This window comes from Chelonia mydas, chromosome 12 (genome assembly GCF_015237465.2).
Source record: "Chelonia mydas isolate rCheMyd1 chromosome 12, rCheMyd1.pri.v2, whole genome shotgun sequence".
In the NCBI taxonomy this organism is placed as follows: Eukaryota; Metazoa; Chordata; order Testudines; family Cheloniidae; genus Chelonia; species Chelonia mydas.
The window spans coordinates 7,577,666-7,596,739 of NC_051252.2; the positions used below are offsets into that span (position 1 = coordinate 7,577,666).

Genomic DNA, 19,074 nt, shown 5'->3' on the forward strand with positions numbered 1-19,074 from the left:
TTTTAAAGCCAGAGGGCACCATCGGATCATCTAGTCTGGCCTCCTGCGTAACACACACAGGGGGAGGAGCTTGGGTTCGTCAAATAGCGCAACTGTAACCTGAGTCTCTCTAGGTTTGACCACCCCAGGTTTTCTTGCATGAGTCAGCTCAGTCAAAGTATTTCAAGCACCAACCAATAAAGAGCGAATCCTCAGCCCTAAGAGCCAACTGGGAGATGGCTGGCAGGGAGAGACAGGCCTTCTGTTGTGTCCCCGGGGTGCCGTTTGGAATTCTCATACACTCTACAATGCCAGCAGAGCACCTATCACGAAGTGCACAGCGTATGCGGCAAACCAAGCACGTCTTGCTAACATTCCCACGCCCTCGGTGCTCACTCGCCGTAGGGCGTGCGTGTCTGAGTGAGCTGTAGCAACGAGCTGTGGTCAAGCCACATGCAAGAACTGCATGTTAGATGGTACATGTATTGCTGTGTCTAGCCATCTCCTTCACTGGGGTCACTTAGGGCTAAATTCTGCTCAGAAGTTCACCCTTCTGGGGCTCCTGTTGCCTTCAGTGAGGTTCGACAGGGTGCATATGTCAGGGGAGAATTGACTATTGACTACCGTTGCTTCTTTACATGATTTTCCAACTCCCCAGTCCCAGTTTTAGAGATGCATCTACTCTTTCTGTGCACCAGGACAAGAGAAACTATTTCCTTCCTGAGATAAATTGCTACACCGCTTTGAGAACTCACCTCAGTTCCTGAAGCTGCGTGCATTTCTCAGTAACCCTCTGGAGAAAGTGAATGTGCTTTGCTTCCAGCCTGCACTGGTTCAACCTGCAGGGTGCAGATACACACAAATGCGACCAATCAACATCAATGACAATCAACCCAGCTCACGCTTACACAGGGCCTTGCAGCCTGCAGCAATGCTTTTCCATGCTTTATGGCTGGGCTTGAGAGCAGAGCTGCACAAACCCAAGCTCCTCCTTGATGTGCCGTGCCCATTCCAAAGTCTGGTGTAGAGTCAGGGGAACTTGGCCCTTCCCCACCTCTGGGTGCCCATAGTTAGAAGTCTCTGCATTCTCCCAGGCACAAAGACTGATTTCTCTGGCCAGAGCATGAAAGATCCCTTCCATGCACACCCTTGCAAAAGGAAGTGTCAAGCTGGCCTGGGTCTTAATGTATTCAAGGCTTCTACTTATTCAGGGTACAATAGGAAAGCTAGTGAGTTCCTTTATTGGATGATCAGTCAGAGGGAGCAACCTGCAATGAAAACCACAACCAGATGCACCTCCTCACCTGCTAACCACAGACTCCATCTTCTCCGTTCGACAGGGGAACCCCACGCCCACTTGAAGGAGACCTCTGTCTTTTGATATCCTAGGAGAAGATGGAGATGACAATACATCACAGGCCCAGACCTTGCTGGGTGCATGATACAAATTGTTTCAAACGCCCTGTAGCAAAGGTTACTTTCCACAAGATGGGACAGAGCAGAAGAGCGCAGGCAATCGGAGTTTACTTGTTGAATGACTGGAAACCATCTATGCCTAAGGACTTGACAGCATTCGTCCAAGGCTGGTTTCCAAACACAGGCTTTTATTTTTAGAAAAGGGACTGAAAACAGCAGTGTGACAGATGGTAATTTCCTGCAAGATCCCAGAGAAACCTTATTGAATTAAGTTAAATCTTACTGAATTGAGTTTTTGGGGTCCATTGTATAAAAATGCAATTGTTTATGTGTTCTGTAGGCTTATATGGAACCTTTCTAGAGATGTGACTAATGGAAATGTTAGGAACTTCAGAGACCCGTGGATGGACTAAATTTGTCCTGAGTGTGCTAGGCCTGAGCTAAGGCTGTTATGAATTTATGACCATGGAAGAGACATCTGGGTCGGGTTTGCCAGAGCCCATGTTGGAGTTGGGGTGATCTCGGTTAAGCTTATTAGCATGCACGTAGGTTCTTTTATTGTTTTAATATTTTCTTTGTCATGCTTTTACCCTAAGAATACATTAACTTGCATAGAATCATAGAATATCATGGTTGGAAGGGACCTCAGAAGGTCCTCTAGTCCAACCCCCTGCTCAGAGCAGGACCAATCCCCAATTTTTGCCCCAGATCCCTAAATGGCCCCCTCAAGGATTGAACTCAGAACCCTGGGTTTAGCAGACCGATGCTCAAACCACTGAGCTATCCCTCCATAGGAAGAACTGTAGCTTAACTGAAGGCTAAGGGCGTTGGACTAGATGACCTCCTGAGGTCCCTTCCAACCCTGATATTCTATGATTCTAAGGCCATTATACTGTTGTTATTAGTTTCTGAAGAGAAAGCAAGCAGGCCTGCTTCGGCTGCCTGCCTTTGCTGGTGAATTCACAGCATAACCAGGGAGCTGTGGGTAGAAGGGAGAGATGTCTCCACCCAAGCGAGGTGACAGCTGGCGACCCAGAAGCCTGAGAGCAGGTGTCTTTCCTAGACTGTTGAGGGGGAATTACAGGCCCTGGATCTGTGACAAGCAGCTGTTCAGGCTCCACTTACGTGATCTCTGTAACATTCCCGTGGGGTTGGACGGCCATCTGCAGAAGGCTAGCGACACTTTCATTCCGCACCCATGGCTCTTCAATGCTGCAATTTCAAAACACAGGCAGCTTTGCTTTATTTCGTAAGCATCGTTTATCTAAACTACTCCCATCTCGATGCTACGTCCCCGTATGTGTCTGTACAGCCCTTGGTTCTCAGCTCACCATACACAGAGGGGCTACCTCAGGGGAGGAAGCACACTACAAACTGGAAACAAGGGGACGTTAACCTCAATTTTTTCTCTTTTTACCCCCAATATTTCTCCTTTTTTCCCACCAGCTGTAATGAGAAAACAGGATATGGCGTAAGACCTTACTCTCCACCACAGGGTAGAAGATGGCAACAGTAGCAATGCAAAACAGTTTGGGACAGGAAGTAAAGAATTAATTATTCAAATGAAATATTGCAGGGACAGGTTCTTTTTCCCTTTCCCCCTATGTCAGGAGAGGTGTTTAACAGGTCACTTCACCTTGAATGGTCCCTCGAGACATGCGTTAACTATTTATGCTAAGCAAAATAGTCCCACCTTATGTTGACCTGTGATACCCTGAGTACCGTTCCCAGACCTGAAGAAGAGCTCTGCGTAAGCTCCAAAGTTTGTCTCTTTCACCAACAGAAGCTGGTCCAATAACAGGTATCACCTCCCCCATCTTGTCTCTCTAATATCCTGGGTAGTGCCAGCAGCACAGCGCCCCCTTACGCCATGCTGGACACAAAGGGTTTGTCAACAGTGGGAAATAGCCCAGAATAACGATCCCACAGTAGAACAGCTATTGTGCTCTAAATTCACAGCCCCGCTTATTTCACAATATCTTCCGTGTGCAGACAAACGTTCAATCACTGCTGACTCAGATGGCAACTAAATCCCAGCCCCTCTGCCTTCCATACCTAGATGTTATTTTCAGCAGAATTGGATCTTAGCTTATCAGAACCAAAGTGGGTTTGACGCACTGAGCACTAGAACCGTTTTGTACCTTATTCGCAGCGTTCCCAGACTTTTCCTCAGTGCCCGCAAGAGATCTTCCACTGCATTGGTTGTCATGTTGTTGTTTGTTGATCTAGAATCATAGATCATTGCGAAGAAAGGTTTCAAAACATTTAAAACACGAACAAAATATTGTTAGGCAAAGTTCCGTCTATGCCAGATTTCTCAGCAGTATCTAACTCACATGTACGCCGTCAGGTTGGTGCACTTTTGCAGTAGAGAGAACAGCTTTGGCAGGTGTTCTGGTTGAAAGTTGCACTCCGTTAGTCTGAAAGAATGGGGGAGAAAACTGTATTAGTTCCTTCTCAGTCATTAGTCCCTTTGATCCAGAAATCGCAGGTATTGAGGGCATCTTCTGAGAAAAGAGGAGGGACATCTGAGTGCTAAAACACTGTGAAAAAGATTTTTGGTAAAATCTTAAAAGAGTTCTTTGATATGCTATGATGCAGCCTATTATGAGGGTTCTTTCCCTCTACCTTCCACAAAATACTCCTCTGTAATTGAAGCACAGGGATGGATAACTACTGACAATTAAGAGTTAAGAGATGAACAAGGGATCCAGATACATTTAGCAGAGACTGGTGGGATAAAGAATTACAAGAGATCAGAGCTAAAGAGCGAGTGTGTGCAGATTTTTCTCTCTCTCTCATATGAAGGGACTATTATTGCAAGGAAACCAGGAGGAAATACCTGATGGACCAATTTTTAAAAAGGGTAAATGGGATGACCTAGGTAATTATAGGCCTGACATCAATCCCAGGCAAGATAGTGGAGCAGCTGATATGGGACTCGATTAATAAAGAATTAAAAGAGGCAAATGTAATTAATGCAAATCAACATGGGGTTTATGGAAAATAGATCCTGTCAAACTAACTTGATATCTTTTTTTGATGAGATTACAAGTTTGGTTGATAAAGGTAATAGTGTTGACATAATATAGACTTCTGTAAGGAGTTTGAATTGGTACTGTATGATATTTTGATTAAAAAACTAGAACAGTATAAAATTAACATGGCACAAATTAAATGGATTAAAAACTGGCTAACTGATAGTTCTCAAAATGAAACTGTAAATGGGGAATCGTCATTGAGTGAGTGTGTTTCCAGTGAGGTCCTGCAGGCATTGGTCCTTGATCCTACACTATTTAACATCTATCAATGACTTAGAAGAAACCATAAAATCATCACTGATAAAGTTTGCAGATGACACAAAAATTGGGAGAGTGAAACAAAGAGGATTCAGAGAGACTTGGATCACTTGGTAAACTGTGCACAAGCAAACAATCTGCATCCTAAAATGGCTAAATGTAAATGTATACATCTGGGAAAAAAGAACGTAGGCAACACTTACAGGATGGGGGACTCCATTCTGGGAAGCAGTGACTGAAGAAGATTTGGGTATCCTGGTGGCTAAGTAGCTGAACATTGGCCACATCATCACACTGGATGCTCAAGAGCTAATGCGATTCTGGGATGCATAAACAAGGGAATCTTGAGTAGGAGTAATGAGTTTATTTGGCACTGATGTGACCACTGTGGGAATACGGTGTCCAGTTCTGGGGGCCACAGTTCAAGAAGAATGTCCATAAATTGGAGAGGGCTCAGAGAAGAGCCATGAGAATGAGTAAAGGATTAGAAAACATGCCATATATTGATAGACCCAAAGAGCACAATCTATTTAGCTTATCAAAGAGAAGGTTAAGGGGTGACTTGATTACAGTCTATAAGTTTCTACATGGGGAACAAATATTTAATATGGGCTCTTCAGTCTAGCAAAGAAAGGTGTAACACGATCCAATGGCTGGAAGTTGAAACTAGACAAATTCAGGCTGGAAATAAGGCATACATTTTTAATGATTAGAGTAATGAACCATTGGAACAATTTACCAAGGGTCATGGTGGATTCTCCATCACTGACAATTTTTCAAACTAGATTGCATGTTATTCTAAAAGCTCTGCTCTAAGAATTATTTGGGGGACGTTCCATGGCTTGTTTTATACAGGAAGTCAGACTAGATGACCCTAATGGTTTTTTCTAGCCTTGGAATTGATGAATATGCCATTTGTTACAGATATTATATCATGCAATTCCTTAGGATCTAGAGGGCAAAGAGATGTTTTTCATTCTTCTCTAAAGAGGGGAAGACTCTAGCTTTTTAAAGGAGATTGAAACACGCACAAAATACTCATACAATTACCTCAAAATCTTCCTTGGTTCATCTTCTCTTGTGAACTTGATGAGTGACGTTGCCTTGGAGCACAAACTGCACAGACAAGACCACACAAGTTTAGGATACTCTGCGCTTTGGACAAGTCTCCAAGGGGCCAGACTTTTAGTTTAGGTGCACAACTGCCTGTGCAAAATATGCCTGCAACTGTGTACCTGATACGTGTTTGCATTTAGCCTGTGTTTGCATGCCACTGACCGAGGGATTCATTGCGTTCAAAGCCTCCAAAATGAAAACTAAACAGCAACTGAACAATAAAGAACTAAAGCAAGAACCTGCTTAGCAGATTTTAACGTTGAGCAGAATCAGTATTGCCCGTGGACTATACTTTTGTCAGGCACGGAAGAGAGAAAAAAACAAATCCAAATTCAGTAAATCAAGGATAATTTTTGGCAGTGTCACACAGAAATTAGAGAGTTCTAAAATGAAAATTCGGATTTTCAGATAGCGGAGGCGAGCTAGTGCCCATCAGAAAATGTACATGCATCTATATTTGCACACACAATGCCCAGATTTGCATACATAAAAAAGGACTTGCACCTACAGAATAAGGTAATTGCACAGCTAACTTTGTTATTTGCATATGCAAAAGTTCATTTGCATACAGACATTTACATTTTGTAGGAATGGGTGCATGCAAACAAAAAGTTAAGTTGGGTGAAAATGTGGCCCTGGTAGTCAATATATAAACTTTAGGATAATTAAGTGAGAAACAAGAATTAATGATGAGAAATACCTGACTTGAACTTCTGTTACATCTCTGCACGTGGAGAGGGTGTTGATTAGATGCAGAACGCCATCCTGAGATATTTTGTTATGGCTGAGGCTACAACAATAGAACATGATGATTCATATAGTATTAGAAATCTCAGTTACAGCTACTGTTATATTTTGATGCAATTTGGTGCTGTCAGCGTAAGGCTATGTCTACACAGCAAATAGACACCCGCGGCTGCTCTGTGCCAGCCAACTTGGGCTCACGGGCTAGAGCCTGAGCTCTGGGAGCCTCCCCCCTCGCAGGGTCCTAGATCCCAGCCTCTAGCCAAAGCCCGGAAGCCCGAGTCAGCTGGCATGGACCGGTTATGGTTTTTCTTTGCTGTGTAGACATAGCCAAAGAGTCTTCTGCTGACATTTGAGGAGAATGAACATTTGCAAAGGGACACTCAGAGTTTTCAAATCTGTGAGAGACTAAAGGGTCTGTATCCCCTTTAATGCTTGTGTGTACCTCCCTTTATGCCTAACATATTGTGGCAAAGTCTCTCCTTCACTGCCTGGCATAACTGCACTTACGTGACAGTCTCCTGCCTTTCCCATGCATTCATGGGTTAAGCAGCATCCCCGCCACCTCAAGCTGTATTAGGAGATGGAACTTCCTGCTAGGAAGTGCCACTAAAATAGCAGCTCCACCCACTGCAGAAAGCTGCTGAATGAAGCGGGGGAGACTGGAGTTCTCTGTTTATCTGTGGAACAGGCACAGCTCAAGCGCCAGCCAGAGACTCCAGCCCGCAGGGGCAGATGCAGCCAAAGCTGCCATCTCTGGACTTTCACAGAACTTCCTCCTGTCTTGTGGACTTTCTCTGCCCAGTGCTGACTGGCTGTTTGCTCCAACCCCAATAGACAGAAAAGGGAAGGGAATTGGGAAGGAGGGTGAGCGGAAGAAGGCAGGAGAAAAGAGGGTAAGCGGGACAAGTGTGGAGTGAAAGTGATGGGAAGAGACACTGACTCCCATTGAAACCAGTGGAGAGACTTCACTGGGTTTTTGATCAGATTCTACATGACTCGCTCCTGACCTGGAGGGACAGCCAGGAACAGTCCCAGGGGACAGTCCAATCCCCACAGCCCATTGAATCCTTGGCCTCTCCAATGAGACAGGACAAGGGTGGCCACTAGTCCCACATGTGGTGCTATTTTTTAGGAGGCGAATGTCTCCCCACTCGGCCCCTCCTGCTTTTGGTGACGAGCTTGAGAGCAGGCGCACCAGTGCTCTGAGTCCCCAAGTTCCCAGGGCGCTTTCTTACTTCAGCAAGCGGGAAACATGCATTTGGAGCAAGTGATCCAAGAGGCGTCTCAGCCCCTCGTTGCCGAGCTGATTCCCAGAGAGACTGCAAGGGAAGAGAACAAGGTAAAAATCAACCAACCAAATTCACATGTGAAATTCAGGCTAGAGCATTACCTTGCCGGGGTTCCCAGGTACTTCACAGCCAAACATTGTGGGCCAACACCCTGCCCAGCAGCACATGGTGGAAACTAGAACGTCGGTGTTCCACAAAATACATTACTTAGATTATCTACTAGGAAGTTCCTGTCCTGTCACCCAGGTCTCTGGCTAATGGAGCAGAATAATCTGGTACCCTCTTGACACATTACACAGATTGTCTTCAATGCAAGCACAAGGAGTTTGTTCAGTGTATTAATCTAAAGGCTCACACGGCGGAAAACATTTCTTACAATGCGTAAAACAGGCTGCCGATTTACAAACAATAATAATACCTAGTTTTTAACCTAGGTTCGCAGAGTTCCTTGGGGTCATCTTGCTCCAACCCTCCACCCACTGGTGACTGGGACTTCTTGAAGCCCAGCTCACATAGGAGACTCCATCCTGGGCCCTGATGGGTGCAACACCAGAGATCCCTCCTCTATTTAAGGCAGAAGGAGGAAGAGGGTTGGAAGTTGTCCCTACAACTGGGCTCCATCCTGCTTTTGCTCCTCATCCCGTGCTACCTGCTTGTGTCTCCTGATCCCGAACACCTGGTTTCCTCATTCGGCCTGATTCCTGGTCTCTGACTTGTGGGTCAAGAGCTTGGTTCCTGACCTTCTGGTTCTGAACCCTGGCTAGTGTGGGGACCCTCCTTCCCTTCCCCAACCCCCACTAATCACTAGGCCTGGCTGCCTACATCCCAGCCCTGAGAAGGTATCCCAAGTCCCACACTGCACCTTCTTTCCTCTCCCTCATTACAATGGGCATTTCATGGTATAGTCTCGATTGAAGGGACCAAGAGCTGTAGCCATTGGCTAGCCATGTGCAGCTGAACAAATAAAAGCTGAGTTTGTTTACAGTTCTTCTGGGCAACTGGAGCATTGGAAAGCAAAGGGATTTTATACACACAACACTGTCACAGAAAACTACCTCACAAACCTAGCTTCACAGTGAGAACCCTGAGATAACAAAACTATTCAAGTCCTTTTACCAGTCGGGGTCTGATCCATTAACTCAGACCCACTGATTTCGGTAGGAGTTTAGGGTGCTCAGCACCTTGCAGGATTGGGCCGTAAGGGCCGGATCCAAAGCCCAGTGAAGTCAATGGCAGGACGCCCAGTGACTTCAATGAGCAGTGGGTCAGGCTCTAAGACAGTGATGTATATTAGCCCAGAGCAGAAGCCTTGGTGGGATCAGGAGTCCCCAGGGTGGTGCCCGCCGGTGCAATGGTGCCCGCTGGGGCAGTTGTGTGCGCTCACAGGACACCGTGCTGCCGAAATGCCGCTGCCAAGCACGGCCGCCGGAGAACCGCCCGCCGAAATGCTGCCGAGAAGCGTTGCCGTTTCTCGGCTGCATTTCGGCGGCGGGGTGTCTGGCGCCCGCCACAGTCTTCTGGGATAGGAATGTGCTATTCCCACAGAAAGGTTGGGGACCACTGGGTGGGATCAAGCTGTCTCCTGGGGATTCTGTGTACCAGGGATCTCCACAGATCCCCACAGATGGGGGGAGTATGGGTTGGACCAGGTGAGCGGTCTGGGTTAGGTCTGGGTTAGGCCACGCTGAGAAGGCAGTGCAGGGAAAGCTTGCACGGCTCCTGCCTGAGCCATTCCCGTTCTGAGAATATACTGAGGAGTTCTGTCTCCTGGCTGACTGCCCCAGCACCTTTCACCAGCAATGAACTCGGGCGCACACGCCTACGTTTCCACACACGGCAGACTCCAGCAGCCACTTTGGGAAAAAAATCCTCACGCAAAGTGTTGTTTTTAGGACATCACATCCCACACTGGCTGCTGACCGTTTACTAGTTCTTTACACTTACCCGCCTCCTGCAATGCAAACAACAGACCTAGAACCCAAATGGCCAGCTTCTGCTGGGGGCCGCACACACACGCAGTTTAGTTGTGACCCACCGTGACTCTGTTACATAATGGACTTTTACCGGGGGAGGCACCTCTTCTCTAACAGATCAACTCCTCCCAGTAAGCATTATGGGTTCCTTTCACTTCTCTCTTTGTTTATATGCTGTTAGATACTGGATACACACACAGAGTGAGCCTACAGGGCTCATGAGTGTATGGAGACACCTATCTCTATCCACCCAGCTTTCTCTCACTGGCTCTGTTCACCTTCCTTTTAAGGCCACAGTGGAAATTCAAAGCCCACTTACTCCAGTTCTGCAAGACGGCCACATTGTTCAAGGATTCGGCAGAGTTCCTCAACCTCGTTCTGACCGATGCTGCAGTCAGTTAGCCTGTTTGAAGACAGACGTGTGAGAAACAGCATTTGAAATAGATCCCGAGAAACTGCCTTGCACTGACGTAGCCTCCGCACTGAAAGCTACAAATTCCCAGTCGCTTGCTTGCACAGCAGTCTATGGGCAATGCCTGCATTAATTAACGAGACTGTGTTGCCCTGCCATTGATTGTAAAGATCTTTGCAATGTCCATAAAGCCTCAAGACCTCTGCAATGATTAGCCCCATCTTTCAGGCAAGGAAACAGCGAGGGTAAGACCCACATTTTCAAAGGTGGTCACTGGTTGTTGGGTGTCCATTCTGAGACACCTTGAGCCTGGCTTTCAGAGGTACTAAGTACCTCCTGCTCCAATTATTTCACCAGGAGTTACGGGCACTTTTGAACATCACACACAAGGGTTCTTCAAGCTGAGCACCCAGAATGAGAGGCCACTTTTGAAAAATTGGCTACTAATGACTTGTCCAAGGTCATATGAGTCACTTGCAGAGCTGCAGAGAGAACCCAGGAGTCCTGACTACTAGCCTCCTGCTCCAACTCATAGATTACAAGGTGTTCCAGAAACACCCCCTTCTTCTCATGAGACTGGATCCTGGACTTTTGTACAACATGCACAGACACATGGTGCTGCCCATGCAAGGAGTGAGAATAATTCTTATTCCCGATGTTAAAAATATCAGTAAGGATTACACAATATCTGGTGCAAATTTTATCCATGCTGTTATTTAGTCAAATGTGGATTCACTCAACATGATTTCAACAAATGCTAACATTTTAAATGCATGCAAAAGAAGCAAACTTATAAATAAATAATGTAAGGTCCGACCTGCAGGATGTTTCTTGGCTTTCTATCCTCCCCGCCAAATGCAAAAAAGCATTTTCGCTTGATCTGTAGCAAACACAAGCAAAACCAGTCATTGCATCCACAGCCACACTCTTCGAAAAGGACAAGGCTCTCAATTCCACTAGTTGGAATTCAATGATGGCTGATTTGTTTGGGAGAGAGGAGGTCTCAGTTCCTTACCTGACTTCTACTTCTCTGATTCGCTCACACAGGTTGAGGGAGTTGGCCAGTAAGAGAGTGCAATTTGGTGAAAATTTGTTATTCCTAATACTGGAAGGACAAAAATAAATCAGTCTTCATCTTCAAGGAAGGTTGGTTCCACACATGTAGGACTTGACGGTCACTTCCACAAACTCACACACAGACACGAGAGGGCCTGGTTTCCAAAGCTGTAGGCATGAAACTGTGCTTGCCTTTGAACAACTAGATTCTCCACTGCGTCAGCTCCAGTTTTATACTGCTGTAACTTCACTGATGTAAAGCTAGAGTAACACAGTGGTGAATCAGCTCCCTAGTTTGCATGTGTGATTTTTTTTTATTGCACCTGCAAATCCATTTGCACATGTGCAGATCAGGTATCTGCACATGCAAGCAATCCCTTAGATGGATGAGTGGCCATTTACACCTACACAACTGCAGCAGTTCTGTGCGCAAATGGGTTGCAGATACGCCGACCTATACGCTTGCAAAGTGACTTCTAAGTGACTGATCTCCAATGCTACACCACAAGTCAGCGTCCAAGTTTGGGTCAGAATTCAGGAGTTCATAGCCCTTGTTTCTTCTCTTAGACATTTTGTGGTAGGCTAACCCTAAAAGGTTCAAAGTTTGTGTTCTTTTTGGATAAGCACCCAGGGGCCTGCTCCAAAGCCAATGCAAAGACTCCCAGTGACATCAATGGGCTTTGGATCAAGCCCCAAAGCTTATCAAATAAGCCAAAACTTATGAGCCCCGGTCTACGCTACACAGTTTTGCTGGAGCGTGAAAAAAAATACCCCGCACTCCCCAAACTGTCATAGCTATCCCGACAAAACCCCAACACAAGTCTGCCGACACAAGAGTGTTTCTGTCAGCTTACCTAATATCATTCGGGGAGGTGGTGTACTTATGCTGGGGGAAGAACTTCTTCTGACAGCTTTCATTGTGTCTGCACTGGGGCAGCGTTTCTCAAATGCGGCCACTGTGGCTGCATGTGGCCACCAGGGGATTTTTCTGCATCCACAACAGCCTCCTGGGTGGAGATTGGGGCGGGGAAGCAGTGGTCCCTCCCTGCAGCGCCCAGCTGTTGCTCCTGGCTGCCTTGGTGTTTGCTGGCACCGACCGCAGGCGATCAGCAGCCTGCACCACACAGCCTCCTGGGGGTTCCGGACAGCACCTCGGCAGACACATGGGGCCAGTGCGTGTGCTCAGCAGGCTTTGGGCTTTAGGCCCTGGGCTCCACCTCTGGGCTTCAGCCCGGGGCGGTGGGTCTTGGGTTTGGAAAAATTTTCAGAGCGGCCACAAGCGAGGGTTGGTGGCCACACTCTTAGGCCACCAAAAAAGTTGTTTTGAGAACCCCTGCGCTAGGGGGCTCTGCCAGCATAGCTATATCAGCCAAGGCTTAGTGTAAACATGGCCTGAGTCTGCAATAATGGGGCTGGAAATCATGAAAAAACGAAGCGTGGAACCTCCAGCACTTTTGCTTCCTGATGTAAATACATGAGAACAATCTTTCTTGTAGCATTTTGGGATTTGGGGATCTGGTGGCAGCCAGAAACCAAGAGTGGCAATCATCTCAGTATCTTAAAAGAGGTTTAGTTTGTATTTGGGTGTAGAAATAGGAGAGGAATTGGGGTGAGTGAGTTTCTGAATATTTCTGGACTTGGTTTGCTTCTTCCTATGTTAATGTAGAATGAGTCAATGATTTATTAATGCTGGTAGGATATACTGCAGCATTACAGCTTTCAAAATGAATATTTCATGACATCCATCAAAACAACCGCCCCAAATTTTACCTCAGTAGCTTCAGACCGTGCAAACTTGGTAGGGACATTAGCAGCCTTTCAATGCTTTGATCACTCAGTGCATTTCTAGATAATCTGCAAAGCAAGGGAGAAAACACATTGCAAGGTTAGAAATGATTTGCAAGTTTCACAGTTAGAGGATATTAAAACATTATATTCCTGTTGAAAAATATACACTAGGCTCAGAAATCCTTGACTTCAAAGGTTTAAGTTTCATTTACTGGAATATGGGAGTTACCCCTTCCAATCAAGAAAAGAACAACAAAGGAATCTGTTTAGAAATGAAAATGGCTGGATAAGTTATAAGAGACCACTAGCTAGATCATTAGTTTTACAAACATCTTTATGGGTTTGATGCAGAGATCACTGGATCTCTGGCCTGTGCTACACAGGAGGCCAGACTATCTAGAACTAGATCAGAATAGTTCTAAATGACTGTAACCATCTCTGAATCTAGGATAGGAAGGGGAACAGAAGGGTATGCCTGCACTGCATATGTCCTGGAGAATTTACACACAAATCATAGAGTTCCAGGAAGCCAAATTCTGTTCTCAGATATACTGGGGTAAAACCAGAGTAACTCCACTGAGGTCATGTACAGGATATCAGAGGGTAGATACTCGTATATTAATATATGCATGAAATTCACTTGTGGTGCAGAGAGCCAGTTGAAGACCTAACACGGCACTGAGATCATATGTGTGAGGGTGGGGGGAAGAACCACAGATGGAGAGTCAGACAATTCTTTTCTGCCTTAGGAGGGGATTCCATGCTGAAGGCTGCAATGGGGGTGAGTCATAAGATTTGCATTTACGTGGAGACAGAGGCCCCAAACACTCCACGCAACTAGCACCGAGGGCTGAAGGTGATACTCCAGCCCATAGGCTGGAAGAGCAGTTCTGGCAGGAGGAGAGCATTCCACAGTCCTGCTCGGTGACCCTGGGTTGGGAGGATGGATTTCATCACCCCAGGTGCTCCATCTGCACAAAGCCTAGTTACTCCGGGCCAGAACGTCAACTGCTGTAAATGGGTATAGCTCCAATGAAGCAAATAGAGTGACGCTGATTCACACCAGCTGGAGATCTGGCCCGTTGGTTTTATACAGGAGGATTTCATTTTCTAGGAGCACAGGACAGCCTGACGTATAGACACACTTACACAATGCTCGGCACTTACTCAAGTTCTGTTAGTCCTGTGCATTTTTCAAGGATCTGGCAGAGCCTGTCCATGTCCTTGGGACTCACGGTGCATTCCCTAAGACTGAAGCAAACAGCATACTCAGGATCCTCAGATTTACCTTCTACAGCAGGGATGACATGGGAAACTCCATCTAGACCTTAAAGCCTCACGTTTCAGGCTGAGCTGCTAGGTTGGGGTTCAAAGCCAATCTCAGCCCTTCTACCTACTGCCTTGCTCACTTCACAAGTGCATTCAGAGTGACGGTTTTGCTGTTCTAAACCTTCTGGGCCAGATCCCCAGGTGGTGTAAATGCGGGTCGCTCAATTGACTTTGGCGGAGCTCTGCTGATTCACAACAGCTGAGCATCTGGCCCCATGTGATCATACCACTTTGTGAAGAGACTTAATGGAGCTGCCTACTTGGCAATAAAAGTTCTTTTGGGAATCAGAACTTGTTTTCCCAATGTCAAACGCCTTCTCGGTTCCCTTGAAATAGGGCTGAGTATATTGCTCTCTCGCTGCACAGGGCTCCCTTAATGAGAGTTAGGGTTACATAATGAGGGAATGGTGTTGTGAGAAAGCATCTGCTTTTCCCTATAGACGGGCCTTTCCAAGGCCTTCTCCTTAGCTGGCCTTATCCCCTGCTGCCTCACATTCAGCAGTCATTTACACCTGTACAAAGTGTGGGTAGAACACTAGTGTGAGTAGAGAATTCTGATTCTCACTTTGGCAGGTATGAATCACTCCATGAGAGCAAAGCAGTGGGGAATCAGGCCCTGTATATCTCAGTGATCATGGGAAACAGCTCCAATCAAGCCAAAACACTTTCTATACAACACGCGATACTGTTTTCTTAGCAGACTAGTTCATTTGAATTATGATTCTGTGTGTGTGTGTACAGGGGAGGAATAGCATAATACCCTATGGGCCAGATCCTCAGTTGGTATTAATTGTCATTGACTTCAGTGGAGCCATGTCAATTTACATCAGCTGAGGATGGGGCTCTATAGAGGGGGAGGGATAGCTCAGTGGTTTGAGCATTGGCCTGCTAAACCTAGGGTTGTGAGTTCAATCCTTGAGGGGGTCATTTAGGGATCTGGGGCAAAAATTGGGGATTGGTCCTGCTTTGAGCAGGGGGTTGGACTAGATGACCTCCTGAGGTCCCTTCCAACCCTGATATTCTATGATTCTATGATTTCAGGCACCCAGATCTCTTTTCATTCCAGTGGTGGAGGAGCTGGGAAGGTGAGGCCCCTAAAGCAAATCATTTAGAAAGATCTCCCCAAGAATGCTCTTAGTTTTGGAATAGCTGTGGGCCCGCTAGGTCCCCACCCTTTCTCTCCACCTCTGCCCATGCTCTGAGAGCTGTGACTGGCCAATCAGAGGGGTACAAGGCAGCCCTTTCAATGGGAAGCAGAATCTGGCACCCTATCTCTCCTTAGGGTGAGAACAAGGCAGTGCACGGAGAGACCCGCTGAGGAAAAACACTTGGAGATGAAGGACTCCCCAAATGATCGTGACCCACGCATGGCTCTTCTGACATTTCTAAATAGGAAAAGGAGCCAGAATGGAAAGGTGCCATACCGAAAGCAATGGTCGTTCTCTAACTGTTGTGGATGAGCCGGGAACTTTCCTGCAGATCTGGTACGGCTGTTCCTGGGGACAGAGGTTTTGATACCATGTCTACTGCACCGAGTGCGAAATGCTGTGTTGTCTATGGGTAGCTGATGCTCCGTGCCTCAGTGCAGTGGCCTCACGCACCAGCCTCCCCTGGCCCACTGTGCACAGGAGCGAAGACTCATGCCACCCCACCCCTCCGACCTCTAGGATGCCTTACATCCATCCAGCACCTTTAGCCTTTGGTCAGGTGGCTGCCCAGGAGGAAGTGAACTCCCATCCCTATCACCCACTGGGGACCCTGCCACCCCACCCCGCACACTTCCGGCTGCCCACCCCCATCCACACCACCCAGCTGCTCCCTGCCTCCAGTATTCCCAGCCAGCATTCAGAGCCAAAAGGACCCCTGATTTTGACACCCCGTGGAAACCACCCTATTGCAACATGGACATCTAGATACTATGGGGATGGCACACAGGATATGCTTAGACAGACAGGAGGACAGGATCTTTACCTGACACTTTCCCAGAAGATTAAATGGACTGACTGAACGTTTCCCAGGCTGTAACCAAAAGAGAACACCATGAACACGTAGTCAGGAGAGGCATGCTCACGTTTCATGCACTGCAAACCAAGGTCACGTGTCTCAAGTAGCATCACTGATGGGAAAACACAGCAACAAGAGCCCCGAACGTACCTGATGTCTATTGATTTAATGTGTTCCAGTGTCGATAAGCACTGAGCTAAGCCAAACACAGCACTCAAGGATATCTGATTGCCACTCAGCCTAGAGGAAGAGATGGAATAAAACCATTATTTTCAAAGGATTAAATCCCCATCCTCGTTATCATTAATGATTTATACAGTGCCATAAGATACAACAGAAATGGTCCTTGATCTGAGGAACTTGCAGTCTCACTGCAGCCGGGAGCGTGCTTCCCAGCTTGCGAAGACAGACACTTTCTAGACAGACAAGAAAAACCGAGCTGTGGCCAGGGATAGCACACAGGAGGCAGCTCAGGCTAGCCACTTGAGTACAAGCCCAGCTGGACCACTGGCTATATACTCGGACAGCTACCACAAGCCATCACCCACGCTACCCCTGGCTGCATTGCTATTTTTAGCACATTCAAGCTAGCGTGTGTGTGTAGAGATGAGCTAAAAAACACGCTCGCAGCTGCAGTGTAGGCATACCCTAAGGGCCTGACGCTCTGCCACTTCGCACCGCCTGTCCACATTTCTATCTATGCAAATGTAACTCAGTCCAAGCAAGTGTTACACAAATTAGGTGTCAAACGTGCCTCTCCCCTTGTGTGTGAGTGGAAAATTCCAGTTTGGTGGCATTTTACACCTATTTTGCACAGATTTAAACAACTAGCCACAGGGTAAGTCAAGGATGGGAATTAGGCCAAATATTTCAAACAAGCTACATAATGACGAGTGATCGCTTACTTTAGGAAACTCACTGCCTTCAGCTCCGGAAGGAGTCCAACCAGCTTCCCGACTCCCTGGTCTCCCAGAGAGTTATTTGACAAACTAGGATTTAAAGGAAGATATTTCTTTTTCATTAAGAAGAAAATAATATGGTCTAGATAATACTTAGTCCTGCCATGAGTGCAGCGGACTGAGCTAGATGATCTCTCGAGCTCCCCTCCAGTCCTGTGATTCTCTGATTCTATAATATTAATGGTCTGTTCCCTTAATGTCAGTCCCCAAAGGGCAGAACACTGGCATCCTCGGATGCAAATCAAAGCAGCAGCTAGCTCATCCAGTCTCCTCCTTGCCTTTTTTGTCAAATAAGTTGACACACAGTGACTTAAGTCAGCCCTATTTTGTAGCGTAGCCCCGGCCTCAGGCCTAAAACTGAGGGGGCGCAAGGCCACTGACGGGATCCGGAGCATTGCAAGTCTAACGCGAATCCAGTCAAGTTTCCTCCCACTGACTGGAGTAAGGCCACTGAAGTCAACCGAGTTACGCCTGGGTGAGCGAGAGGAGAATCGTGCTCAGAACTGCCTCATCATCTGATGCCTGTTCAGTAGCCTCTGGAATGAGCTGGTGCTTCTCATCCCCAGAGGTCAGACGGCCACATCCATCAGGAGGATCTCAAACTGGCCCTCGTGTTACCAGTTCAGCAGAGGAACCAAGGTCCCAGACAATGCATGAGTCCATGAATGAGTCCCAGACAATGCATGAATCCCAGACACTGCATGAGTCCATGAATGAGTCCCAGACAATGCATGAATCCCAGACACTGCATGAGTCCATGAATGAGTCCCAGACAATGCATGAATCCCTGACAATGCATGAATCCCAGACACGGCATGAGTCCATGAACGAGTCCCAGACAATGCAACTTTTCTGTTTTGCAAAACATATGTTGAGGTTTCAAGATCAGTTTTCGTTACGATGCTGAAGAACAATGAGACCTTTCGAAATGTTGACCAAAAAAAAAAAGAGCGAGCGAGACTCATCCCAGAACAGCTTGGCAGTTAAGGCACTTGCCTAGGGTATGGAAGGCCCATGTTGGAACAGGCTTGCAAACCTGGCTCTCCCATGTCCCAGCCAAGTGCCCTAACCAGCAGGCTATTCTAGATCTCTCTTGTTCTCTTCCCCCCGCCACCAGAAAACAACTCCATCCTGGGCCTGAATTTCCCTCCAAACAGACGCATTTCCACAAAGCATTTCAGGGTTGACAAAATGACTTTTTGGACGAAAAAAAAAAAGTTCTGCCACACTACTGGAGAATAAACTCCCCACTTGCCCCTTTCCTGGGCCAGGCAGGAGGCACATTGGCAGGGCAGTTAGCTGGGAAGGTTGAAAGGCTGCCATTAACCTTATACCTGTTCTGTGAGTACACAGAAGACTTCAGTCTCCAGGCCATCCATGGAAATATGTATTTCATTAAACAATAGCAAGGCATCAGGTCCCATCTTCTCGCCTACCAGGAAAGCCGTTTAAATGTGTTGCTATGCTGAATTTGGCCTAGCAGAGGGGGTTGAAATCTCCATTACAACGTACTGCCTCTGATGCAGGCACTGTCCCTCAGGCAACATAATTAAAGGAGTCTCTGTGGTACGGACAGCCATTTCCCTGGAAATATGCAGGCTTCATACCAATGCTCACTTGACTCATTCCTCGGGGCTCTGGCAAGAGGCCTGGGGAAAGTTGCATCGAGCACTGCCCCATTATCAGATAAAACGCTCCACTTCCAAG

At 46.9% G+C, this 19,074-nt stretch overlaps 1 protein-coding gene across 21 annotated transcripts in view; it reads right to left on the reverse strand.

The window, feature by feature from the left end:
- The window catches only part of NLRC5 (NLR family CARD domain containing 5), an 88,259-nt gene that overhangs the window by 21,274 nt on the left and 47,911 nt on the right, over positions 1 to 19,074 (reverse strand). For 15 of the 21 annotated variants that reach the window (XR_006285101.1, XM_037877411.2, XM_037877413.2 and 12 more), the window contains 17 exons: positions 17,314 to 17,397; positions 16,559 to 16,648; positions 16,376 to 16,423; positions 15,829 to 15,900; positions 14,243 to 14,326; positions 13,058 to 13,141; positions 11,247 to 11,336; positions 11,049 to 11,111; positions 10,139 to 10,222; positions 7,793 to 7,876; positions 6,511 to 6,600; positions 5,745 to 5,810; positions 3,732 to 3,815; positions 3,537 to 3,620; positions 2,521 to 2,607; positions 1,284 to 1,364; positions 735 to 818 (listed from right to left, as the gene is read on the reverse strand). Coding sequence is in view for 20 of the 21 variants with exons in the window: in XM_037877411.2 (XP_037733339.1) it covers positions 735 to 818; positions 1,284 to 1,364; positions 2,521 to 2,607; positions 3,537 to 3,620; positions 3,732 to 3,815; positions 5,745 to 5,810; positions 6,511 to 6,600; positions 7,793 to 7,876; positions 10,139 to 10,222; positions 11,049 to 11,111; positions 11,247 to 11,336; positions 13,058 to 13,141; positions 14,243 to 14,326; positions 15,829 to 15,900; positions 16,376 to 16,423; positions 16,559 to 16,648; positions 17,314 to 17,397 (1,359 nt within the window). In the remaining variant the exon portion in view is untranslated. The remainder of the gene's footprint in view (positions 1 to 734; positions 819 to 1,283; positions 1,365 to 2,520; positions 2,608 to 3,536; positions 3,621 to 3,731; positions 3,816 to 5,744; positions 5,811 to 6,510; positions 6,601 to 7,792; positions 7,877 to 10,138; positions 10,223 to 11,048; positions 11,112 to 11,246; positions 11,337 to 13,057; positions 13,142 to 14,242; positions 14,327 to 15,828; positions 15,901 to 16,375; positions 16,424 to 16,558; positions 16,649 to 17,313; positions 17,398 to 19,074) is intronic. The other 6 variants (XM_043526001.1, XM_037877414.2, XM_043525994.1 and 3 more) reach the window with 2 other exon arrangements.